The following is a 26,903-nucleotide window of genomic DNA, read 5'->3' on the forward strand; positions in this document are numbered from 1 at the left end:
TGAGTGCCAGAAGTCACATTTTCAGCCTTCTTTAGCTGAACTCGATGTAAACAGCACAACTCATGTATCCAGTGCTATTCTCAGAAGGTTGCTCTGCCATCTTCAATTAATTAGATGTTACTATGTTTTTTTCAGAGCAACTTTCATGAGAATGTTGAATTTATTAATGCAGCTTGTTCAACCTGTAGTGAATATATTCACTGTCATTCATAATGATCTCGCCGAGACTAATTCCCTTTAACCCAATATCCCTTATAATTCATCAGTGTTGTCTCTCACCTTGAGGTACACCTAGTAAACGTGTAAAACATTCCTAGGCGATTTGCTACATTTTAATAACTTTGCAGGCTCGACCACAGAGACCTGATATCATTTACCGGCTTTTAAGAGTTTTGCCGTACGCTGGGATGCCAACTCTTGTCCTCGAGAGAAGAGCCATGTCCAAAACCAACAGACGGGACAAGCGGGCCATTTCTTTAGAAATTGGGTTTTCAGTTTCTGCACATATTTTTCCAGCCACGCTGCAAGGCCACGATAAAATGAACATCTGCCCCCCCAGAGCAGAGTTTACCTGAGTGTGTGTGTCAGGAGATATCCTGCCTAATGACTCTGGAAGTTACACAGAGGGGCTTTCTGGCTGTGGTTTCAGAGAGCCCTCCACTCCACTAAAAGTGTCATTCCACGGATAAAATGTGATCTTTTTGCTAATGAACGACATGCTTCGTTTCTCTTGCTCGCACACCTCCTGCTCCGGCTTCTAGTGGGAGCGGCACTGAAGGATGCTCTGTTATTTCATCCTGCTCACATGAAGCGTTATTGGCCACTGTAAACTCTTGAAGCTACTTGTGGGTAAATTCACTGATTCAAAAAGAGAGATTGTGTTGAAGAACGTTCCAGTGTATATAATACCTTAACTGTTTGCATTTTAGAAAATAAGTGTGTGTATGTTTCGGCATGTTTACTTTAAACCGTACCAATATGTGAGGTGAGACATTTTGGCATTTGGCGGTGTGCATGAACAGCGGTTTCACGCACATCACTTTCACCTCGTCCGGCCACACTCACCTCCTCATCCCTCCTTCCCACTCCTCCACATGAGCCTCGCTCCCTCTCTCCCCCTCGTTCAGTCAAACGCTAGTCTAGCTGTCATTGGAATATATGTTTCACAAGCAGTAGTGGGACAGTAAAACTCTCCAGCCTTAGTGTTATTCTAGCTGGACTAACAGGCACCGCTCTGTGAGTTATACCACCCTCCTAAAGTGGACAACATGTCAACATTTTTTTTCTTTTAAATATCAGCCTCCAACATTCAGGCTCAAGTAGCTCATTATAAACCCGCCGTAACAGTGTGGTGTTTGAAAAGTGTGTTGCGGTTTGTTCCTGGCATGTTACGCAGTCTAATTGGAATCCGAAATGGAAGAGATGATTGAGACGCAATGGCAAAGGAACGGTTTGGTGACTAGAATCCATCTCTGTGAGGGAGTCTAGAACCGCTCATTTTGTGTTACGCTGGTGAACAAGAGAGAAAACAGAAAGCCCTGAGGTTCTCCGTATTATATTAGTCTTAGACATTAGTCATAATCAGACCCACATGGATTTTGCCAGCACAGTATACACCCATCACTCAAAAAGTTGTATGATTCACTGCCTTTTGCAGGTTCATTTATTAAATATTTTCGATAATTTAATTATGCTTTCAGTAGGACTATAGTGCTGTTGGCTCCGTTTAATGCGTTGCACTGGGATTTAAAGGTCCAGTGTATACATTTTTTTAGTGACATCTAGTGGTGAGGTTGTGAATTGAAACCAACGGCTCGCTCCACCCACTGACACAGAACTAAGATGTCATCACATCAAGGAGATAACGCATTTACGAAATGTAGAGCAGTTTGTCCATTTAGGGCATTTAGAAACAACATGGCGAATTCCATGCAAAGTGATCCGCAGTAGATAGAAATAGCTCACTCTAAGGTAATAAAAACATATCGCTTCATCATCTTTATACACATATGAAGACATAGTTTTGTAAATTATATTGTATTTCCGTCAATAGATCCTCCAAAAAATTACACACAGCACCCTTAAAGCCACCCAGGTTTTCTTCCAACAGTTCTCATCCTTACTGTTACTGTTACTGTTACTGTTACTGTTACTGTTACTGTTACTGTTACTGTTACTGTTACTGTTACTGTTACTGTTACAAACCATATCTTTCTCATGTTTTCACATTTTGCAGTATGGTCAGCATGTAATGTTTCAGAGACTATGAGTCACTTTACATATGTTTACCTGCTATCTGATAAAGCCAAAGTTGTAATATCTGTTATCTCTCTCTGGCCACTGACATGCTAATAAATGTGTCCATAAATTGAATTTGTGCGCTTGAAAAAGAGCAGGGATATCTGGGATATAAGGGCAACGTAGTGTCTGATTGGCTCCAGCCGGGGTTGTATAGCTACAGTGTGGAAAGCCAGTCTGGCTGCTGCGGTGTATGTATGTGTGAGTGAGTTGTGGTAAGGAGGTGGAAAGTAAAGCGAGTCTGAAGCTTAGCCAAGTAAAATAAAGACTTCTTTATTGGTGTTCAAAAATCATTTGATTGAATTTGCACAAATACAGGAGTGGCAGAGTGTGTGTTGATGGAGCGTGTGATCATTTATGCGCATGTGTGTGTGGTATACACATTATATGTGTGCATGTGCATTATCTCCTTCTTCAAAATCTATTCTACAATTGTGTTCAGTAATTTCCATCTACAGTAGCTGCTCGGTGGCAACATGGTATTCAAAAGAAACCCTGATAGACCTTTAATGTTTTGGCACCAGATAAAGTCCCTCTCAGCTGGGTTTAATTCTCTGTGCTCCAAGAATGTCTGACCAGCGAGTTCTACCTCTTCTCACCGACTCCTCCCAGGTCTATTATATCAGTCAAGTCCGTGTGAGGAGCTTTAAAGGGGATGTAATTTGTGTTTAGACCACAAGCCATTTTTAAGCAGTCTGTGTGCCAAAGGTACATGTAGGACAGGGCTGAGCTTCCTGAAAGAACATTGCAGATTTCCCAAAGATATCACTAGATCTTTGGTTAGGCGGTCCAAAAAGCCATGAATTCAATTGTTTTTATAGAATAGAATTTCTTTCTGATTGTCAAAATGATTTAATTTAATGTATGATGCTTTCCCATTCTTTTGCACAAGGCGCCTTCAAACACGCACATGCACATACAGCTGTGTGCTGGTGCGTGCTCGTGTGTGTGCTGTTACAGAGGTAACAGGAGGTCGGTGTTTTGCTTTGGTTACTCTATCATTAGACATACTGTCCTCTCTCTCTTGTTCAGTCCTTCAAATTTGTTTTGGGTGTGAGTTCATACTCATAAATAAAAGGCACCGTGAAAGGCAGGCAGATGCTCCCTCTGAAACTAAGGGAACATTGGGAGAGACACATTGAATGCATTTCAAGTTTCCACTTGTACAATGCCTTTAGGGACAGTCATGAGTATTTGTCTGCTAAAACATGGCATTAAGAGGCGTGTAAAACATACACACACACAGAGAGAACACAGATATCCTTAATCTTGCATTTATCTATCCCCGTCCTTAATATAAATATACATATATTTAATGTTCAAAAGTCTTCATTTATTTTAAATACAGACGTCTAAACGTTGTGTGTCTGAATGTCTGGCTTGTGAATTACTTTATTTATAAATAACTCCAATTATATTATTGGTTATTGACAAACTTAATTTTGCTTTTAATAATTCATTGTAGTTATTCTGTTTTTGTTCTCTCTCTGTGTGGGACCTCAAAACGTTTTAATCTCAGTAGCAATGTTAACGTTTTTAGTTTTATCTCTGTGTTTGTATTAGAGTAAATCTGTTTTCAATATTGTAATGACTGTACAACAGAAATGTCATCAGTTTCCCCTTCACAGCCTCCTTTTGTAATCGTCAATAACCATTAGCAAATGCAACTTATTTTCTCGCACCCTTCACAAGGCTGTCCTCCGAATGACCCGTGAGTGCTTTTTTCCTTCCAGTGAAGTTTGGAGAGTTAAGAAGTGAATGAGTGTCTCGCTCTCATCGTCACTCGCTCATTTAATTAAAACTTGCATCTCATCAAATCTGCCTCTCATTATGGCCATCATTTGCTTCAGCTCACAGATTTGAAGAGTGGGGCGAACAGCAAGGGGAAAAACTATTAAACAAATCGGTGTTTATCGTGCACGCTTTACATTTGTTTTACAGTGCCCTTGATTATTTGTCCATTTAAATGTTCAGAAAACTGAGTTATCGGGAGATTACACAGGCCTATAGTTCCCCTCTTGATTTAATTTGTACCTCCACGTGCGTGCCTCTTGTTCAAAATCATACACACAGGGTAAACTGGGGTTCACCCATCTAGTAGAAAGAGCTCTGTGAAGGCAAACGGAAGCCCCCATCATCTGTTTCTCTTTTTCTGTCCGGTCTCAAAAGAATGACTAAGGTTTGTCTATTTTGCTCTCTAATTAAAGGGATAGTTCACCCAAAAATGAAAATTCTGTCATCATTAACTCACCCTCATGTAATTTCATACACTTGTATAAATTTGTTCTGATGAACACACAGAGAATTATCTGGAAAAATGTCCAAAGTTTGTTTTCCTAAATGCTTCAAAATATCTCTATTTCTACTATGGTAGTGAATGTTTTCCCAGAACTGAAAATTGCCAACATTCTTCCAAATAACAAAGAACTTTATACAGGTTTGAAGTCTGAGGGTGAGTAAATGAAAACTAATTAACTGTTTTATAAACCCTTTATAAATTGTTATTTGAAGGTAACCAATGTTTATTGGTTTAAATATTTTAGTTTGTGCTAATGTGTGTTGTACAGGCCTCCATGTATTGCTCAGAACGTGACCCTCACGATTCCACTGATGATGCCTGACAGGCATTGAGATGCATGCACCGATGACATAAAGTCTAAAAATGTGACTATTTCAGTTATTCTGACTGAATATTTTGTTTCTTGTGACTTCGCAAACTGTCATGTATCTGTGCCTATCACTGTTGCTGTCTTGTGAGTGTTCGTAAGCAGACACCAGTCTGGTCTTCATGTTTCCTGTGCTGTCTGTCGCACAGCCGCTCGAGTTCCCTGTCTGCGTGATAGAGGTCTGTGGGACAGATGACCTCACCAGATTTTGCCAGCTTCACACTAGAAGCTCAATAGGTAACATGAGTATTACTTTACCTCGTGGTCCAGAGAGAAATTGCACGGTGTCCATAAGTAGAGATGAAATTGGTAGTAGAAACAGATTATCCAGTGTGGATAATGATGGAATACATCATTTTCATATATGCTCCCTCTTTTTTTCTTACAAATGGTCAATAATTCATGGAATGAGTCCTCCCCTCTTTCGTTTCTCTCTCTTGTGAATTAATTAGTCATGTCAGCCTTGAATGGAACAAACACCTACAGACACCTACGCTTTTCTGATCTGTGTAACGTTACCTTCAGAGAGAGAAGATTTGTCCGAGATTTCCATGCGTGCTCCTTATACATGATTGGGCAGGTATTAGTTTCCTTCAGATTGGATCTGAACTTATGATCCCATTTCATATTTTCGATTCGTTATTGTATTTTAAATAAAAGCCTGTCATAAAATATTTTAAACATGTTAGTACGTGCTGTTAAACAAAGTGATAGAAAGAGTGCATGAACCTTATTATAGCCGAAGACAAAAATAAACCAGCTACTTGGTGAAATGGATCACGCAAATAAGCTCATTGTGCGTGACCTGATATAGATGGTGTGGATAGACAGCGATGTCTGGTTTGGATCCTCCTTGTTGAGAGCCCTCGTGTAGAGCTTAGAATAGTCTGGGAAAGAGAGGAGAAGACAGGGTGTGCCAGGAACTCTCTAATGGGGGCTTTCCATAGAGAGTGGTGGCGTTTCTCAATTCCAAGAACGCAACCTGTGTTCTTGTGGAGACCGGTCTTGCGAAGCAGCCCTGGAAGAAGGAACTTGGATGGATGCACCGCAGTGACTTCTTAGACTTCTAGGAGATTACACAGGCGTGCGCAAGGCTGCAGACGATGCATCCTTGATATCCTTGATGAATTAGAGCGAGAACACGAGGGCACAAGACCGCTGAACAACGCATATTGAGAAAGGGCCTGTGTGTTTCTCTGCTGACTGAGGAACACCTGTCCATCACTGATAGATCTCCTCCTGTCTGTGTGCGTGTGATTATTCTCCTCCTCGTGCCTATGTTTCCTGTAATGATTTTTTCATTCATCTTTACTGGCTGGATCATATTCTTTACACGGCTTGTTGTGCGTGCCTGCGTGTGCGTTTGAATAAATGACCAGCTGTGTACCAGCTGTGTGCCCACTAAGTGTTGATTGCAATGGAGACAGAACCTGTATAAGATGTAGCTACACACACAAACGCCTTTCATCTCTGGCTCTGCGAACCAGACATTAGAAAAAATGTAACCCGCAAGATCAAACATAACAGAAAATTATGAATCAACGTTTGGTGGGCTAATAAACTCTGCCCACACATAAAACAAGGCTAAATAGTCTCTATAAGAGGAACAGATGCAGTAATAATGACTAGGTCTATGTTTAACATGCATAATCGTTTTTGTTCAATCTTTTAGGATGCTTTAAAATGCCTCACTGTTATCTACTGGACACTAATCTTCTCCCCAAATTTTAACCTGTTTTGGAACATTTTCATGACTAGCATTGAAATAGTGACCCGCTCAGAGTTCAGCAAATTCCTTTAATACTGTTTATAAAGCGTCCCAGGTCGAGACATCAAGAAGTTGGATTATAAAATGCCAAGAGAATGATTTGGCCAATTCTAGTCAAAGGGTGGTTCATTTATTTGAAATGCTTTTAGTCACAACATAATTCCCACAGTTATAACTGAAATTATTCCATGGTTTTGATGAGTTTACTATTATTCTAAAATGTGGCAAAAATATAAATAAAGAATGAGTGAGTGATCTCAAACGGATGAGTGAGTGATCCCAAACCCAAAATGCTCACTTGCAATAAATTCCAGACCCCAACATTTGTTTTGAAGGAAACACCGTTAGACATGTCAAGATAAAATAAATTCACGACAACAAAGTTATTGTAAAACAAAAAATCCTAGTCTTTTAGAGATATCAAAGCTATTTTGAAAGTCACTATTCTTATAAATGACGTAAATCTTTGTCATTAAATACTCAAAATCGTATAAAGCAAACATAAAAATGTGTGGGCTTGAAGTATTCTTTAACAACAAAAAGACATTTGGCTCTAGAAGGCCTCAGAGCACAGTAACAGTTGTTAGCCGAGTGAGGAATGCAGCCGGCTCAGATTTGCCAGAACTGTGGTTGGGTTGCATATGTTTGTAATTGATTTCTTAAATATTTATTTCTCCATTCACAATCTTTGTTTGGCTTTGTGTAACTCATATCAAAATGCCACTCTGAGCAATTACAAACTTCTGGGATGGCCCACCAGTGAACCCGAAGAGACATTTGATAGGTGTCAGCGGTATACGCATGTGTTTGTGTGTGTATGCGGCGCGTTACGAGATGAGAGAGACAGCAAAGAGAAGACCAAATCAGGGCAGCCCTGCTTAGGGAAATGGATGACAGCTACATGCCTTTCAGCCAATTAATGGCCATCTCAGCTGTTGTTTTAACTCTCTGCCCCGCGCACGTCCCCGCTGTTATTCTTATCATTTCCGGAAGACGAGCTCATCTGTGCATGTAAAAGAGCCTGATGACCTTCAGCCCTAGAGCAAAGGTCAGAGTTCACCGAATGTATAATGTATATTTCATTAGCAGAAATAGAGCCAAATAAAGCTCTGGGGATTTTTCCATGCTATATACACTATTAGTGCTAATTATCCGGTTCTCCCTTTGCCGGTAAAATGGCATTCGACATGCCAGCGCAGACAGTTATCTGGCTCCCTCGCACAGAAATGACGCTGTCAATCTTATTAAGGCACCCTCTCATCTTCTGGGCGACCAACAAATATTAGTTTGACTTATTTAGTCATAAAGGAAATTATACACAGTTACATCGAAGTCAAATTAATCTTCATGTCGGCCTGAAAACAGATAAATCAACTATGCTGAAAACAATTCTTGAGTCTTTAAAAGTCTTGTCTTTCAGTTGTTAGGCTTTTGGATGTTATGCTCTCCCTGCTGTTGTTTAGTCCAGCACCCTGCTGAGAGGCCATCTCTGCAGTCTTTCAAAAGTACACAAGCTTTTGTGTGATAGGAAACGGAGGGAAGGGGAGAAATTTTGTGTGTGTGCGTCTGTGTGAAAGAGTTTACAGTTCCAGTGAGTGACGCTGATTTAGCATTACAACAGAAGAGGCGGCTCTGCTTGCCTACACACTTGTGCACACACTTGGCAAGGGGTGTAAGGGTTGTGCATCGGACCTGACTGTATTGATCGACCATGGGCTTCTTTTTCTGCCTCCCCGGAGCCCCCTACTTCCTACTTCCTGTCTGTCCAGGAAGAGAGGGTCGAAAAGAATTTCAGAAAAGACTTAGTCTGCACAGAAAGCACAGACAACAGGCACACTTGAATTCCTGAGCTCATTGTGCCCAGCAGAGGGAAAAATCTCTTTGTCCCATGTCCAATAGAGGTCCCCTCTCGCCCATTTTTGGAGGACAGAAACACACACACTCACAAACACATCCTCTCTCATTTGCATGGCAATAGCATTATTAGGGAGAGAGATGTCATGGTGACAAGAAGTTTATATGTAAGCACAAAGAGAAGTGAGGAAGAATGGAGTGCTCTATGCTGTTCATTTGACAGCCTTTAACACGAACACAAACACACACACTCTCTCTTTCTCTCATGCACTCACATTCATATCATAAATTGGTCACTGTGAGGGCACAAAAGTGAATGGCCAGGTTTTTTCATTGGTAAATGTGTGGTACTCAAGTCGCCTCCACCGCGGATGCACCATCCGAAAATAATGCATATGGGGCACACAACAAACTAAAGCGATGTATGAGCCACAACCAAAACACATTTTGGCCTCTCGTTTCAGAGCCATTATTAAAACGGACATGAGAGTATTTAATAAACCCTATTAATCTTGTTGAGAGAGCAAGTTCATTTGTGCACTCTCTCTTTCCCAGCTCGCCCAATCAATCAGCTGAGCTCCGCTAATGTATTCATGTGAAACGCACGGCACAACTTGTTTGACAGAGCTCCAAGAAACTTAGAATTTATGAAGTCTTTCCTATCGCGGCAGCCAATCCAAAGAAGCCCACTTTCACAATCAATACTTGAGCTGATAAATATATTATCTATAATTATATAGGTAAAACATTAGTAAAATGTGGAGATACGGTGGCAGACAAATTGACAGAATGTGACTCCTGCTGTTTCATTTGCAGAGTTGTGACAGCGAGTAAACTCGCTCTATTTATATTGATAACGGTACCGGTCGAGAGTAGTCTGAGCAGGGTACTGGATCTGGGGATGTGCTTGGTTCCCTCTTAGTCATGATATCATAGCTTCTTATAACACAGTTATACCTGTCTCATGAGTTCACAGTCATGAGAGTGTGAAATTCTGAGGAGGAGAAATTCTGTCCTAGACTAGTTGGTTTTCTTTTCTTTCTTTCATCTTTTAATTATTTCATTTTGATGTGAAAAAGATATATACATTGATATATTTATCGGAAAAGTTGTTTTAATTAAAGAGAAATGACTACATTTCAGTCTTTTTCTGCATGAAACTTGTACGTAAAATTGAAAAAGAACCCTCCCTTAATCAATTCAGCGGAGCTGAAAAGTTGATTTTTCAAGCCTAGCACTGGTGTGATCCTTTTGTAGTTTAACCTTTACAGTTCAGTCACTCCATTCAGATCCCATTCACCACAGCAGTCCCGTTTTTCATGCTTTGGAGAAAGGGAAGCAAATAGGGGGAGAAGAAGCCATGTTTGGGCAGAGGTGAGGAGAGAGGGATGGAGACTTCTTTTGGCTGGGGGAGCAGGAAAAAAGTGCGGTACTCTGCTTCAAAGAAACATTTCCATAATTGCCCTGTAACTCGGTCATAATGGCTGAGGAGGCTGAGAAAGGCACAATCTTTCAGATGGCTGAACGGCAAAAGCTCCCACCTCTTTTCTATCTTTCTCTCTCTCTCTTTCTTTGGCTGTCCTCTTCCTTTTACACCCATAACCCTCTAACCCACTTGTTGTCTTTCAGATGGAGTGAAAGAATTCTCTCTCTAACCTCTGTCAACAAAGGGCATGAAATTAGCACTCCACACAGCCCCACCTCCTGCCCTACAGAGTGTCACTCTACGCTCTTTTGTCCCCAGACCTGCCAGAAAAGAAGAAACTAACAAACACCGCAACTTCATCACTGCTGTGAATACGCAGCACACTGTATCAATATATGTATGGCTTTCATTGCTTTTACAGCATAAACGCAAGTTCCCTTTGCTCCAAATATCACATTCCCTACATCCGATGTGCCATTATTGTGTTCAGCTTAGATGGTGAACGGTTTGGTAAACATCAAGACTTTCATCCTTTGCATGTCAGTGAGGTTTGAACACTCAATAGTTCTTTTCTTGTGTCATAAAACTAATCCTGGCTTTAGCAGACCAGACACCGAAGGCTGGCGATTGGTGTGCGTGTGTAAAACAAGATTTGCGAATTGGTATCTCTCCTCAGAGGCAGCAGAAGTGTTTAGATGGCCTGTAACCTCATGCGCAGTGACACTGTGGAACATGTGTCCTCTATGCTTTAACTGTTTTCCTCTATAGCCTCACAGGTCACCTAAATGTGTCAACCATGTCTGAGGAAAAAATTCTACACACATTGCTAAGTCGATGTGTGTGTGTGTGTGGATGCTTGAGCTGTGTGTGTTTGCCAAGCTAACAATCAGCAGTGCCTCATAAAAGGATTAGTGACCTTCACAAAGAAAACAGGCCTCTTCAAAGCTTCTGCAGGGCTACAATAGCGATGACATTTGTCCTGCTCAGCACAGGGATGGGGTGTGGTGGGACAGCGTCGCCACAGAACACACTGACAGAGAGGGGAGGACAGGGGCATGGCACAGGGCTGGTCCTCTCTTTCACAGCCTGACTCTGGCCCCTTCAGCAGCCCACTCTGGTCTTCAGGTCCTCCTCCGGTCCTGTCCATCCATGCAGAAGGCTTCTGATGACTCCATTGGCTGGTTGGTCTAAAAGGGTTAGCCCTTTCTGTCCTCCCTCTCGGCATCAATGGCGAGTCAGAAAGATAGATTAGATTTCCCTTTGATTCCGCTGTGTTTCATCGCTTTCCCCCATCCAAATTGGTATTTAACAAAGCATTCCTCACAGTGAGTGGTACAGCTATGCAGCTCTGTCATTGATGTAGAGGGAGAATGGTACTTGGATATATAATGGGTTAGTGGTGGCTAATAGACTGAATTGCCATTTATTTGGAGAGTGTCAATGGTGGAGAATTTCCCACAGATGCTGCGGATCGGCGGTGCTAGAAAAAACATGGGTTTTGTATGCATCCAACCTTTGCGTTTATTTACATCCATGATGATATCATAGGGAGAAATATGTTGGAATTAAAATTAGAATTAATATTACAGGTGGGTGAGCTTTATCTCTCGGCTCGCGGTTTTTTATCTTTGCCGGAAGGGATGGAATAAAAAAACGGAGTCACTGTTGATTATTGCTCATTAGCCACAAGGACATCCACTTAACTCTGAATAAATGAGTGACACTAACAGCCCCAGTCGCAATGTCCTCAGCGTAGCTCAGAGCAAAATGTTCATTAATGCACTCCATTTGCTGAGTTGAGAAAGAACGCGGTCGGACACGTATGGCGACATCGGTATCGGTGATTACTTTGTTTCTGGCAAGCCATTTTAATCCCTAATTTCATGCGATGATCAGAGACGCCGTGAAGCCCGCAGTGCCATCCTTTCAGTAGCATTTCAAATGGATTTTAATGATCAAATGTGGCTCAGGTCCCTGTGCGCGCGATAGGACACGCAAAACAAGCATCAATGACGTTGCTCGTCACTGTAAAAGGCGTGTTATTTCTGTTGAAAGTCCCAATGTGGTAGAGTGGCCACTGGCAATCTAAAACATTTTTTATGGGTTTCTAGTGAAAGACGAAATACTATAGGTGGAAAGTAAACATCTATCTTAACGGAGAGCTATTTTTGGACGCATGAATGTTTTAAGGATTTTTGGAGTTTTGTTTCATGGCAAAAGTAACGTCTAAATGTTCTCCTTCTGTGAGAGTTAAAAACGCACGCAAGCGCGAGCATGTTTGCTATTGGTCGAGCGCTCTCCCTCTTGACCTGCACGCTGCTTGTAAGAGGGTCACCAGTGAAGGGAGATGGTTACTGGCGAGCTGTGGCACTTTTATTTCTGGCTGTTTGTGCTTCAAAGAGAGGCCAGAACGATGATTGCACCAGTGTCACGAACCTCACAAAGACTTTTGTCAATATTCATAGCCAGTTCTAAGGTTTTTTCTAGGAAATCTCTGCAGAGAGTTAGGATTATTTCATTGAAATATTTGTATTTATTTATTCAATTAAATAACAAAAAAGCGCTGACGCAAGTAGCCTAAGTCTATTTTATTTCGTTTATTTTATTTATTTATTTTAACTTTTTTCGTTTTTTTCTGACTGTGTTGTAGTTTCATTTGAGGCAGAGGGACGACTGCATAATTTATGACAACATCCTGTTTGTGTGAAGCGACGTACCAGTTGACCATGCTGAGTGAATTGGTGCACAGTGTCAATAAAGCATTGGCAATGTGACAGGCATGGAAAAAAATATTTTTAAAATATACTTTTCTCTTATTTATTTATCTATTAGTTTAAATATATATTATTTCGTTAATTGTCATTTGTTTACGGTGACTAATGTAGGCTACTGTAATGCTGTTTATGCTGTTTTGATGGCAGCAGTTATTTGTTTTTACATTTTTCATTTTCATTTTGTTTCTTAATTATTTCATTGTGAATTCTTAAAAGTTTGGGCCTTCGGAAATTAAATTTGACATTAAACTATACGCCGGTAATTCCGTGAACAGCATTCCTTATTTATTTAGCCGCGCTGAATATGGTCTTCACTGTAGGTGATATAATTTTGCGTCATTTTTTATGCACCTGGCGCTGTGAAAACACTGACTTGAAAAAGCTCATTGGCTTAAAGCAAATTTCTCAGAACGAACAAAAGATCCATAAAATGCTTATCAACCTTTGCAGATAAATTACCATGCATTAAAGAATGTGATCAAAACAGGTCTGTCCATATAAAGGCCGTTCAGAGTGGGCTGTAGAGGGAGCTCCAACTCTAATTTTCTCCAAACCTTCGGAGCCTCAAACAAAGCTGCTTCCATGCAAATTATCTTCAAAAGGGAAAACACACATAAATAAATAATTTCTCACAGTTTTGAAGGCATATGGCAAGCAGCACAACATCAGTGTCTGATTAGAATTCATTACATTTTTAAAAGACGAATTTCGAAAATTAGTCGAGTGGAAATTATACTAACGGAGGAAAGCACTTTTCATACTTTTTTTTCTCTTCAAAGGAGAAAATATTCAATTCTCATTACAGTGAAATTGAGTTGTATGCTATTTCAACCCAATATAAACGAAATGATTATTCATTTCATATTGGCTGTTCCGCCTCAGTGGGGATAATCCCCATACATTAATATCCAAATGCGCGATTCAAGAAGCTAATTACAGTTAAGTCCCTGAAATAGGAAAATGCTCAAAATCCACCGATTCAAACCTCATAAACTCTAGTTAACGTTTCCCATTACGGCTTTACACAGTAAAGCCTAAAAATAAAATACCCAGTGGCAGTTAATACCTTCACCATGTCTTCAAAAACAGGAGAAAAGTGACGATAAAGTTGCAGCGGTTCATTTATTAGCCAAAATATAGACTTTCTTGTACAATTTCGGATCACAAGTATATACATTTTCTTTACGTTATATACAAAACATTTCAACATCAAATCCTCACAGAGCTTACAAAAGAAAATGAGACTCACAGACTACTTGGCCTGATAGCATTAACATCAGCCATTGTACACAGGACATGCTTACAATGTAAGTATACAGAAGTGTGTTATTTTTATTTTACATTCCTTACACAAGTTAAAGTAAGAATTAAACAAAAAGAAAGAAAACACTAGGAAGACGAGAGGGCGGATAATACCATGGCAGCTTCGAGTTGGTTCTGGGGCCTATGGGGATATAGAAGGGAATCATGAAAAACACGGGGCCAATACAAAACTAAATGTGCAAGCAAATATAGAACACATCAATGATTTTGAATTAAGCATTTTGAAATATCGCATGGACGCACTTGGAGAATTATTGGTTTGACATCTCGGTTTATTATTATTGCACAAGCACAATATATAAATCATGTTTAGACCACGGTATACCAAGTACCCGAGCGCGTGACTAGACAGTCATGCATGGACATAACGAGAAATTTAAATGTAAAATAAATTCAAAGAAACACACTAAAATAAAATATTGGACATATAATGTTAGATCTCCACTCTTACCGTCTTTGAACAGGGTGGAAGGCTGTTTTTAACAACTTTTTCTCAGCTTCCAAGGCACTAGATCTTTCTGAAATAATAAAGCCAATAACAACAAAATAAAGAAAAATCAATTAAAATGCCAAATTCGTTTTTCCCTTTTTTAAGCAGAACCTTTTTATATTGATATTTTCCACCCATTTGTTTAAAATAAAAAAGTTTGCGGCCTAGAAATATCAAAAAATCACACAACAACACTTTGAAAAAGGCCACTAAAACATTTTCCACCATATACACTTTAACAGACTATTTTAAAAGCAAAAGATGAAAAAAAATCATAAGTACTCTCCATCAGGCATTTGCGTTTCAAGTGTGAATCTTTTACTCGAATATTTCACAGTAGTAAGCAAATGAAAATGGATTCATAGAGAAGAAAAATGGTGCGCGTCCAGTCTGTAAGCACAGTCTAATAAAAAGCATTACTTTCAAATCTCTCCGCTTCTCAGTGTGCGTGACATGTACCTGTGACTGTGGACTCGGAGTTTTGACTCCTGTCCTCTGCTTGTCTGCTGTACAGGGCAAGGCCGTTCGCCGAAGCCTGGTTACTGAGTCCTAAGTAGTGGTTAGAGTTCAGCAAAGCGAGCTGGTGTGCGGTGAATCCCCGATTTGTCCAGCTCTGGATTTTCCCTACGGGACACGAAAGGAGTCTGTGAGGAGTGATGATGGTCTGAGCGGCGGACCCTGCTGAAGTTCCGTTCATCAGAGGAGATTTTCGTGGATTGTCTGGGGTTGTTGCAGTCTCTGCCAAAGACCATATTTTAGGTTTTGGGGCCGGCTGTGGATTATTTTCTGTGGGTGGAGAGTTGATGATGGCTTGGTTGAGTTTGACCGGCTCGGCGTTCGCCTGTTGGTTTTTCAGTTCTAAGCTGTTGTGATGATGGTGATGGTGAAAGTGCTCTGCACGGTCACCGTGAACATCCTTACTGTCTTTCACCATCGCTTTTAACAACCTTTGTTCTGGCCCTTGTAAATCCTCAAAGCCGTCTGAAATTTCTGAATCGCTCCTGCCGTCCATTTTCAAATCAGAATGCAGTTCATCCTGCTCGTCTAAATCGTCTTTATTCTCAATATTCTCCGTGTCAATATTCTCCAAATCGATTTCCTCCTCGTCCTCCCGTTTGTCGCCGTCCTCTCCCTCGTGGTCACTGCCGTAAACATTTCCTTCTTCGTCTGTGCGACTCCGTGGGTTCCATGTCATCTTGTTCTCCTTCTTTAGCCTCCTCCTGGCATTGGCGAACCAGGTGGACACTTGAGTGAGGGTCATTTTTGTGATGATAGCAAGCATGATCTTTTCGCCTTTGGTGGGATACGGGTTTTTCCGGTGCTCGCTTAACCAGGCCTTTAGTGTGCTGGTGCTCTCCCTTGTGGCATTTTTGGGTCTAGACGGGTCACCGAACTGGTACTGACCATATGGGTAAAAAGCGGGATGATGGTGGGCAAATCCAGGATGTTGGACACCTGGACTGTCCTTAAGTTCGTATTGTGCCCCCTAAAAAGACAAATCAAAACATGGATCAAGTTTTAACTCGATGAACATTATTCTTAGCCTTCAACATTTGCTTGAAGTCATTTGCAGTTTTTTAATATATTGCTGCTGAATAATTTATTATTCTAGCCCTTTTTTCAATTTCCCTTATTTATTTATTTTTCTCTAATGCGAACAGGAAATGCATTATATATATATATATATATATATATATCGTTTTATATATATGAATATATATAAAAACATTAATAAATGACAGAATGAAACAAATTACAGCCACACATTAAAACTCTTGAGCCTTAATTATTTGTTTTCATCCTGCAACCTCAAAACAATTGTGCAGTGGTTTTAAAATCATATAGATAAAAATCACAAGAAGCACTTCGCTCTTATTTTTTTGTAGAGCAGCTCTTTTTAAAACTGATTTTGTATTTTATAAACGGTGTATAAGTTAACTACTGTTTTTTTAACTGTAGCATTTAAGAATGACTGGTTTTTAAACAATGAAGTTTGAAAGCTGAAGTTATATTGTTTCTAACACATTATTTTCTGAAATTGTATACGTTTAAATTAAAACATAAGAAAACATAACCAAGGAAACATGTTTTTACTCACCAGCTGATTGAAAATGGATAGATCATTTGAATAAGGTAGAAAAGCTCCATAGCTTTGTGCAGCAGCGAAAGGTGATCCGTACATTGTAGAGAGAACATTGGATAGCGCTCCGGACGGGCTTAAGTCTGTCCCGGCTCGGGCACTGCCTATCCCCTGCCTGTCCTGCGGGTATATGGGTCGGATGTACTGATATCCCAGCTGTGGGAAAGACATTGTTGTGGAGAAAGTCTGCTGGAGTCACAAAAAGCGGCGTATCGCCCTCTCAGTACGCACCACGATATCCACTTTACAAAGAGTACAAAGTGTCAGGGAAGTCTATATTTCCTCCGAAAGAGCCAGTGTAAACGATCCGATTGCGCTTTCCTCCCTTACTTCCCTATTGATCTGAATGGACTAAGGTCAGGTCCTTACAGATTGCTTTAGATTATTGGAACTCCTTTTTGTGATTGACATTTTTAGTCGTTTAGAAGCTCCTCCTATTTCTCAAGTCTCACCCCCAATTAAACTCTCTCCCTCGCTCGCTCGCTCGCTCGCTCTCACTCTCTCTCTCCGCTCCTGCTCTCCGTCTGGATAAGAGCTCTGACGTCGCCATCTCTTATTTGTATGAGTTTCAAATCTCATTTTATGGCTCGCCAATCATTTCATTTGTTATTTGTTCGCCGCTTCAGCCCTTTCCAATTTCTTGTGTTAATGCTAAAAAACTTGATCATCCTCGAAATGGTAAATATTTAATTCTTGTTGAGTAGTTGAACTTCCCGCTGATCTTTAGTGACTTTATTTTGCCACGCGTCTAACCACGTGAAATGAAGAACATTAAAGTTTTAATGGGAGAATATAGAGAGACTTTATTGCTCGCACTTGCAAAGTACTAAAGGAAAATTGTGTGAAGATCGTTTTTAGTTCAACTAATATGGAACGAGCCGGTGGGGTCCTCTGACGCCTTTTAATATGAAACATCAAAACATTTGCGTTTTTCTTTTCGCCTTCAGAGTAAGTGGAGAAGAACTAAAAACCAGCAATATGGCTATATGCACCGTTGTTGATTTTGACGAATTATAAGTGAGTTGTATTTATTTATAATTATATTATTATATATAATAAATTGTTATTATTATTATTTACATGCATTTAATTAAAGCACAATTATCATAGCTGTCAATCTTCAATGCTTTTTTGACATATTAAATTATAATCGCAAATGTTTCAATTGCATTCATGTGTAAAAGATAATGCTCTTAAAAAACATATTTTTGGCGATTAATATAAAGGATTACTCTACAGATTGACAGATATCTACTGAAAAGATCTGATATAATCCGCAACCTTCTGTAAATAATACGGATTAAAACAAAGCACGGTCATCACGATTGAAATTCCATGAATCAATATATGAAAATATGTAGGAAACATCCTTGATCGTATTATGCTTAGTCTAGCCTAGTGTCATCATATGTCTGCTAATCGTCTTCTAAACAAGAACAACGATTAGTGATTTAACGGGTTTCGTTTATTTGAGTATAGGATGGCTAAATCAATAATAAAAGATTAGAGTGAAATAACTACAATTTGGATTTATTGTGATAGGGTTTTCAAGAACGTATTGTTCCTTCTAAATCTCCCATCTGCTTTTAAATAGATTACAGACATTTTATGGCATCCTAATTTCTATCTGGAATGTCATTTGTATGGGCTCTTTGGATATTCACTCTCTCCTTTTTATGTACTCTTTTTACCACGTGCTGGTGTTTTGACGTCTGACAATGCGGGATTACGGGGTTATTAATTAGAACAGCAGTCTGTCTGATGCCATTCAGAGCGGATGGTAATAACTACATAACCGCCAGTAACACCCACACGGACCTGCAGAACTAACAAGAGCTCTCAGCCCACCCGGATGACCTCACAACACGGCGCCATCTGGGACAATGCAAAATGCAGCAAACCCTTATCTTAAATCAAAGTATAGTTTGTTTTTATATGCTTCTGTGGATGATTTTTTCGTAAACATGTTCGCCATAATTTTTATTCAATCAAACTCAAATTATATACTCGAAATAATAAATGAAGATTTACGGGATGAAGGATAAGTGTGCCTGTTGGTGTTTGGATGGACACGTGTCTCATCCCGGGATTTGTCAGGGCCTCAAAGTTTGCCCCTGATTTATTGGCCCAATCAAAACACATGCACTAATTTAACACTTTCACACTGACCCAGGAAACTGGGACAGTCATAAAAGCATTAGGACAGTGATTTCTTTCTCTGTTTCTGATCCTTATCAATTTAAATGATAACTATTATTTATAAATTATTAATATTATAGTTGTTGTTGATGTAATAATTAAAAAAATACAAAAAATCAATAATAAAACAATAATGATAATAATATTTAGCAAAATAAATAAATTATTGGAATAATAAAGACTCAACAAATAACATATATATGTTTGTATATACTGTATATGTATATATATATATATATATAGCCTGGAGTTTGTGCATTAAACGCAGGCCAGCCTTACAAAGCGCCGCACCAATATCACGCGGATAAATAGGGCAATCTCTCGGATGTGTGACTTGAGGGATGATTTCTGTGACTCCTTTACTAGCAATTATGCAGATAACACCATTTCGCATTCTCCAACACGCATCCAAATAAACAAGCAGAGACGTTGTGCTCAAAAGAGTTTCCTTATGCAATACACAAGACGCCCGTGACAGCCCTGATCAAAGACTTCAAACAGGGGCTCTTCAAATTACATCTCTGAATCAGTTCTATAATGCAAAGACGACACAAGTTAAACAAACCCAATCGCACATGTTCTTTTAAAGGGTCTTTTCTGATTCTGATCTGTTAATTGAGGTGACAAAAGATTTAAAAGAAAACAAACTTAATGACCTTTGATGTTTAGAATGAATTCGACGGGGGCTGAATGAGAATTATGCGTGTGAGTGACTGGCCTACACCACATTTACTTTTACAACTACAACAAACAGGTTTTATTTGGTCAGTTCCGATTCGAGTCGGGAAAGAAAAGTCACCCAACAGGCTTTGTTAAGAGACTTAATTTTGCAGGTAATCGTTTGGTTACAGCAGGAAAATTATATAGAACAGCATTCCTCTCAGTACACAGACTCAGCGAGGGACTCAAAAATACTATAATAGTTTTTGTAAACTGTAAAATGCGTGGTTTGACATGATCTTTTATTCAGAAAATATATAATTATCATGTCGTTGCGTTTATTAAATATTTTTTATTAAATGTGAAAAAGAAAAATGGTGACTTCACATAACCCATTATTTATCACAACTGCAGTAAATTCCCTTTGCATTTTTAAAGTCACTAAAATAAAATAAGTTAAATATATTGATTCGACCTATCTAACAATATTCACACATGATTTAATACTTTCAAAAATTTACCACAGTCTGACCCAAGAGGAAGCCTACTTTCTGAATATGTTTAAACTTAAATTTTTGCTGTTAGCATAATTTGACTAATGTTATTTTAATTAGGTTTCTTCAATCAATCGTGTCTATTAAAGCGATAACTTGCACTGGAAGAGAAAGTGACGAGTTTTGAACAGTTCCCTGGGCGCGCACAGCAATTTGAAACAAATTAAGAGTAGTCAATGGACTGCAACTTATTAAAACTCTTTAACTAATTGTATCAAAAACCACATTCACTGCGACGGCTGTTTTAACCCTTCATTAACCAAAGGTCCAAGAGCCCCAGCACGGCCGGCCTTGTTGTACCGAACAGGTGGTTTACATTACAGGTCGCTTTAATGTTTTGCGGTCTATAGCCTACACTGGGGATATTCTTAACCTTTATGCCTCCTTCGCCCCGACACGGGGAATTTAGTTCTCTTTCTTGACGATAACAAAGGTCTAAATAAATAACAGAAAGAAATATCTTAATAATATAACAGATGATATATCTTACACTGTCACGGTGTATGACAAAGGCAATACAACCAAAGCACAAACGCAGCACAGACTCCAGTCTCTAAAATGAGTGCTTAAGTCCCCGTGTTTGTGTGCTGAGGCTGCGGAAATCTGCAGGGGTTTATTCTCAATTGTTTCACCGGCGTATACGGAGCAGTCATACGGTCTGAGCAGCGCGGCCATAAAGTGGGCATTTGGATTCGGTAAATTGTGCAGCCAGCGGCGGCCACGCGCAGTAATTGATTGAGAAGGTCAGCGCTGTCAGCTGGCCGCTCTTTGCGCGCGCAGCGTTGGAAAATATTTTGATGGCGTCTATTGCGCGAGCTACTAGTTGTTCTATTAGCAAGGCAGGGTCACTTTCATTTATCGCTATTTACCAACATCTGCCCTCTCAGCAAAGAGTTCACACTCATACAAGAGCTCCTTTTTTCTCTGAGTTGAATTTTTTGAGAATGAATAGATTAGGTGTGGCATTCATAGGTTTCCAGTTTCTCTACTTTTTGTAGGTCACATAATGAGTTTAATAATAATAATGTAATCCATGCAAAAGAACAGCACAACGAACTTCACAGTGTCTCATAAATAAATTATTTTTATTTAACAAATGATTATGTGAATATTTGGCACATGCACTGTTCTCTGCACTCCACTAGCATTTTTTTATAGTTGTCTCCTGTATCATTAACAAAGCAGCCATTGATTTTATGGTGAAGTCACTTTGCAATGGGAATGAGTTCCTGTGGCCGGGGATATCAGTGTGTTACACGGGTATAGCCCAGGTAACAAGATGAGCATTGATTCAGCATTACACAGCTGATCAATACTGAAATAAGTAACTTCAGGCCTGAATTAAAATACAAGCTGGGCATGCTTTGCCATTGTCAGTTTATGGAGAAGTGACAGAAAGGAAAAGGGGAGGTGTCTATATGTGAGTGTGTTGCTGTTTAAAGGCAAGACCAGCATGTACTATCACCATTCAGAATTCTAAGATTCCTTTTGTGATTGGCTGATAAGAATTCACTCCTCGTAGCTAAAACTGATGTGCACATAATTACTGAGCAGATACAGTCAACACCTTTTCATTTTTATGTAAACAGAAATGACAGTAAGCGATCTGCTCACTTATTCTTAGCCCATGTAATGTTAATGTTTTAGCTATGTAATGTGGTGACACAAATCTAAATTTCTTTTGTTTCAAAAAAGTCAGCGGTATAGCTTGTATGTGAGTAATATAATTATTAGTTGTACATTGATTTATGTTGAGAAATTGTATTTAGAGTAATTTATTATATTTATTGTAATTAACTACTTCGACTTCTAAAGCTTATTTGGATAACGTAAACTCTAAATTGATTAAGAGAGATTATTTGGATTAAATATTTTTAGGGCGCCAGTTTATGGTGTGTGTTTAAGGGAAATGTGATTTCAGCCTGAAAATAGTTACTGGGATTTTTTGCTTATGAATTTTAAACTGTAGGGTGTCATTTCCAATGTCTACAGTAGGCTTATTAAGCTCCGTTCCAGAAGTGCTTCTGCCCTGCAGAGTTTAGTTCCAACCTTCATCAAACGCACCTAAACAAGCTTTTCAGGATTACTTGAAAATTACAGGTTTGTTTGATAAAGGTTGGAACTAAACTTGGCAGGACAGCAGCCCTTCAGGACTGGAGCTGAATAGCAGAAAAACTACAAGATGCCCCAAGTAGCAAATTGACTTGACACAATGAATTCAGCTATAAATCCTTTAATATGCGGACACTAACTAGAGTGATAGAAAGAGAATGCAACAGTTTTTATTCTTTAATTAGACAATCACACATATAGAGTGAGCCTAGGGCTATAGCAGCAATCTGAAATGTGTGATATTTATGCAGTCCAGTGCAAATCTCTCTCTCTCTCTCCCTCTCTCTCTCTTTCCAGCTGTTGTAGCAGGTTTGTATGTAGCTGCAGGAGAAGCAGCTGTACAAACATACAGGCCCCTATCCACCCAGAGGCACCGATAACCTGCGGGAAGAATAGCTTTTAGACTACATATTGATGCAGTCTCACAAATAATGTCAAGTAGGGCTTTAAACAATGCATAACTTGTATGGTTTACCTGTCCAGATGCAATTTTGTGTCTTAGAGAAAGACCTTTTTGTCCAGAGATATTGTTTTTCATAACTACCCGACAACAAACAATTCACAATCTGTTATCAGGACTAGCATTATGATCCTCAGTATACGTGTGTAATCAGTATTATTGAGTGGCACAGCATGCCAACACTGTGAGGTCAGTGCAGTTTATACTGCCAGCACTTAAACTCAGCATGCAGTTAGTGATATGACATAGACCACCTAAGCACTGCCGTCATACACACTCCAACAAAGTGTTTGGTGCATTAATGGAAGTAGACTTGCCATACAATACCTTGTATATTAAATAATTTATTATATGATTTTATATTGTATATTACAGTGCTTAAATGTATATTATAATACGTTTAAGCAATGAATGACAGCTGGTTTTGGTTATATTTGGTGAGAAGGCAGGCTATCTTTGCTATATAGAACGCATTAACCCGTTTCTGTGTCTGGGGTCTCCAGACCTTGAGATAACAAGATCGTCTCTTTTGTGTGCTGCCGACTGTAATTGTTTGTCGATTTAGCTTTCAGAGTTGAGTTGTGTAATTGAGCAAATGTTAACCCGCTTTATTTTTGAGAGCGTGCACGCATGTGTTTGTGTATTTGAGGCCATTTCTTAGCCCGTGAGCAGTGGAGCAGCAATGGACTCAGCTGGAAGGTCACTCCACTGTGACCCAGCGATGATTACATGCGCACACAGACACACACTCCGCTAATTCCCTTTTCATACACACAGGCTTGGGAAGAGCTGCCAGATCTTGAGAACAATGCCACCCTCATCATCCCTGTTAACGCCCCTGTCCTCATCTCACATCCCAACACGCCTCTATATTACCAGCACATATAAATGTCTTTTAGTACTGCCAATACTAAATTCAGTCAAATTTTATTGAATACTTGCATATAATGTAGATATAGTTATATGCAGCACAAAAGTAAAGCAATGGGTAATTGTATTGATGCACCTACATCTCGGATACGTATCGGATCTATCTATTAAAAATGAATTGCATAGTTTGGTAGCCACATTAACTCCCTAAAACTCTTATCTCTCCCTCCAAAAACCTTTGCCCGAAAATATGATTCACGCTGCACGACCACACAGCTCGCCAGAGACAGCGGTGCATCTCTCAGTAGGACGCTTGTGAAGGATTAAGATGTTAAATGGAGACTATCTAAATTCATAGCGCTCTGCTGGGCCGCTCTCCCTGTCTCTCCTCACTCTCTCCCTGTCTCTCCTCACTCTCTCAAACGATCGGCTAGAGCACTGGATTAGTATGAGAGAGTCAAGAAGCCGCATACGCATGTATAAATACAAGCATTATTATATATTGGAAAAGTGTCTATGCTATTCCCCTGGTCCCAGTGAGCTCCTGCAGCGCTCTGGTGACTTGGGCCTCAGGCGTAACTCAGGAAAAGGCAAATCACTAATGCTCTTAGCATCAAACAATAAATCCTAGAGTTATTTTCCACCATGTTTAATTAAATATTTTGAGAAGAAAACCTGGCTGATTGATTTGCCTCGGCTATTGATTCAGTATTGATTTGGCACTGTCAAGGGGCCTCCGCAGAGCTACTTGCTAAATGGCCACAAGGAGCCCTAGAATAAATGAAGTACTTTCGTGAGCTTTAACAAAATCAACTTTGCGAGCCGCTCCTACAGGTCGTGATCTTATTGCACCTAGGGTTTGTGAGACTTGTTTCTCCTCTTTGGGAAATACCAGATAGACGACAAACTGCATTTCAAATGAGCGTTTATGAATGCTCAATGACAAAATTATTATGCCTAATACAATTCCTTTTACTTGAACGTGGCTATTGTAGCTCTCTTTGACCCCCACAGTGTGTTTACTTAGCTTATTTCCTCAAAACACATGAAATGGGAGTGATATTAATACAGTAATCCCATTATAAAGCAGGAGGAAAGAGAGAGAATTAAAAGGCCATTAGTTGTGATAAAAAATGCAGTCATTACTCGCTACCTCACTAGATACTCAATTCCCTTTTCTCATCACAGCCCGGCTCTTTGGGATACATCATAATATCTCTCAATGCTCAATTTTCTCCTATTATTGTGCGTTTCATCTTCATTTACGTCAGTCTGTAATTCAGAAATCATTATATTTCTTAAAGGGTGTAGACGATTCAACAAACATTCTTCCCATTGAGAAGCGTATACTTAAGACATAGAACATGTTTATGACAATTGGTCAAGATCATTGTATAAATATAAAAGATGGATGCACGTTTTTTGATCCAGCTGAGATGAGCGCCTTCATAGCCTAACCATGAGGTGAAAAGGCAAGAGAACGAGAGAGAGAAAGAGAGAAGAACGCTGAGATTGAAGGAAAAAGACAGAGGCTCAGTGCTTGGCTAGAGGGATTCAGATTGCTATCAGGCCTTTATCAGTCTCATCTCAGAGCGGCATTGATCTTCGCTGAGAATCTAATCCTAACTATGAAGTTCAATAACAACTCCATTACCTGGCTCGCGCTGATTGGAGCGTTGTAATGCCAAGATTAGTAGCTGGCTGCCTGACCTGCCAACATTGATTTGTGCTGCAAAATCACTTGTTCTAGAAAAAGAAAGAGGGCGAAAGAGAGAGAGAAATAAAGAAAGAAACGTGTCGGTGAGGTAATTGGTAATTGAACAATTTTTATTTTCGCCTTTTTTCTCTCCTCTGTTTTCTCTCACCCCCGGCGTCAACTCAGCCCTTTCTTTCATTGATTAGTTGCCTGTTTATATCACGCGTTACCGAACACAAGGTTCTCTTTCTCTACCCAGCGCGTGTACGCACTGCTCAAATTCGGTCCAGGTTAGCGGCACAGCCTCTCTCTCCTTCCCACAGCAGGCCCAAATAGCTCCTCTCAGCCCTGTGAATGAATGGCTTCACAGCCTGTTAGCTTTAAGTAATAGAAGCATTGAGCCCATCCTACTGGCAGAGACAGCTCATTTACTCTTCTCTCTTTCCCCTCCCTCCGTTCCTTCTCTTTCCCTTTTTCCACCTCCTTTCTTTTAAACAGGCACAGATTACGTAGGTCAAATAAATGAAACAGACTGTTTTGCTCGGGCTGCTCCAGTGGGTGCTGAAATGGATGAACCCATTTCCCTTAATGCAGACACGAGCCTCACACATACACACGTGCACAGACGTATGCCCACCCCCTTCTCGCCCCTGTCTCCGAGGTTACAGGTTAATGACATGCTCATTTCGCCCTGCCATTTGTTTTGTTTTCCTGCAAAGTTCTGATAAGTAGCTAACCAACGAACCTTGTAATTACAATCTTACAGAAACCGGCCCGATCTGTATATAAATCTCACCATCCAATTACAAGATGTAATAATTTTGCACTCAAGCTGGTAATGAGCTCTAATACTGCAGCATGTGATAATCCCCTCTGGATGCTGGCTTGATCAGATGTTGGCTTTGTAATTAGACTGGCAGAAAATCATTATTTCATGTTCAAATAGAAAATGAGGTTGGTGGGAAGTTAATTTCTCTACGCTCTGTGAAGCGTAGACAAGAATTTAATGATTTAATTACAGTTGTAAGCTCCTTGGATGAGACTTAAATTGAGCTGCAATTTTTTAAGCACACTAGCATTTTGAGAGCAAGGCACATCAAAGCCCCTGACAAGAGTGGAAAATGATAGGGCAGTGTGTGATGGTTTTGATAGGGTGAATTCCTTTTTTCCTTATCTGGTCAGTTCTGCTTAAGTGAATTCCTGATTACTGTTTAATGCCTCACAAACTCATTGACGATCTCCTTCATACACAATTTATATTTTCCTTCTGTGCTTCGTTTAATTTCCCACATTCCCCTTCTATCAAATAAATGAATAAAATAAACATTTTTTTTCTGAGGCAACCTTAAAGGGGATGTGCAACTGTGTTTCATGCATACTGACCTCTTTACATTGTAAAGGTTACATTTGTTTGTTGACGGCATTTCGGTGAGGATTGCTATATTAATGGTGGATATAACGCTGGATTTGGAGATCGTTTGAAACTGATAGATAGGGCCGTTACAGCTCTAAAATTTGCCATACATGAAACGCACGTGGTAAGTGAAACTGAATCATTTGTCTGTGTTTTGTTTGCAATGGGTAAGAACGTGCTTTAGTACCGCTCTCCCCCC

At 39.8% G+C, this 26,903-nt stretch overlaps 1 protein-coding gene across 1 annotated transcript; it reads right to left on the reverse strand.

Annotated features, from left to right (window-relative positions):
• Positions 1 to 13,894: 13,894 nt before the first annotated feature.
• Positions 13,895 to 17,193, reverse strand: irx3a (iroquois homeobox 3a). The gene is made up of 4 exons (XM_056749252.1): positions 16,698 to 17,193; positions 15,059 to 16,085; positions 14,561 to 14,627; positions 13,895 to 14,230 (listed from the first exon to the last, which is right to left on the reverse strand). The coding sequence occupies exons 1-4, from the start codon at positions 16,908 to 16,910 to the stop codon at positions 14,176 to 14,178; spliced, it is 1,362 nt and encodes a 453-aa protein (XP_056605230.1). The 5' UTR covers positions 16,911 to 17,193; the 3' UTR covers positions 13,895 to 14,175.
• Between the last annotated feature and the right edge of the window lie 9,710 nt (positions 17,194 to 26,903).

Source organism: Triplophysa dalaica, chromosome 1 (assembly GCF_015846415.1).
Source record: "Triplophysa dalaica isolate WHDGS20190420 chromosome 1, ASM1584641v1, whole genome shotgun sequence".
Classification (NCBI taxonomy): Eukaryota; Metazoa; Chordata; class Actinopteri; order Cypriniformes; family Nemacheilidae; genus Triplophysa; species Triplophysa dalaica.

Excerpts from the sequence above, each read along its gene's own strand:
- irx3a (XM_056749252.1), bottom strand. The coding sequence starts at position 16,910 with ATGTCTTTCCCACAGCTGGGATATCAGTACATCCGACCCATATACCCG. Across the intron at positions 16,086-16,697 it reads TATCCATTTTCAATCAGCTG|GGGGCACAATACGAACTTAA; the intron begins GTGAGTAAAAAC and ends TTGTCTTTTTAG. Across the intron at positions 14,231-14,560 it reads TTCCACCCTGTTCAAAGACG|GCCCCAGAACCAACTCGAAG; the intron begins GTAAGAGTGGAG and ends ATATCCCCATAG.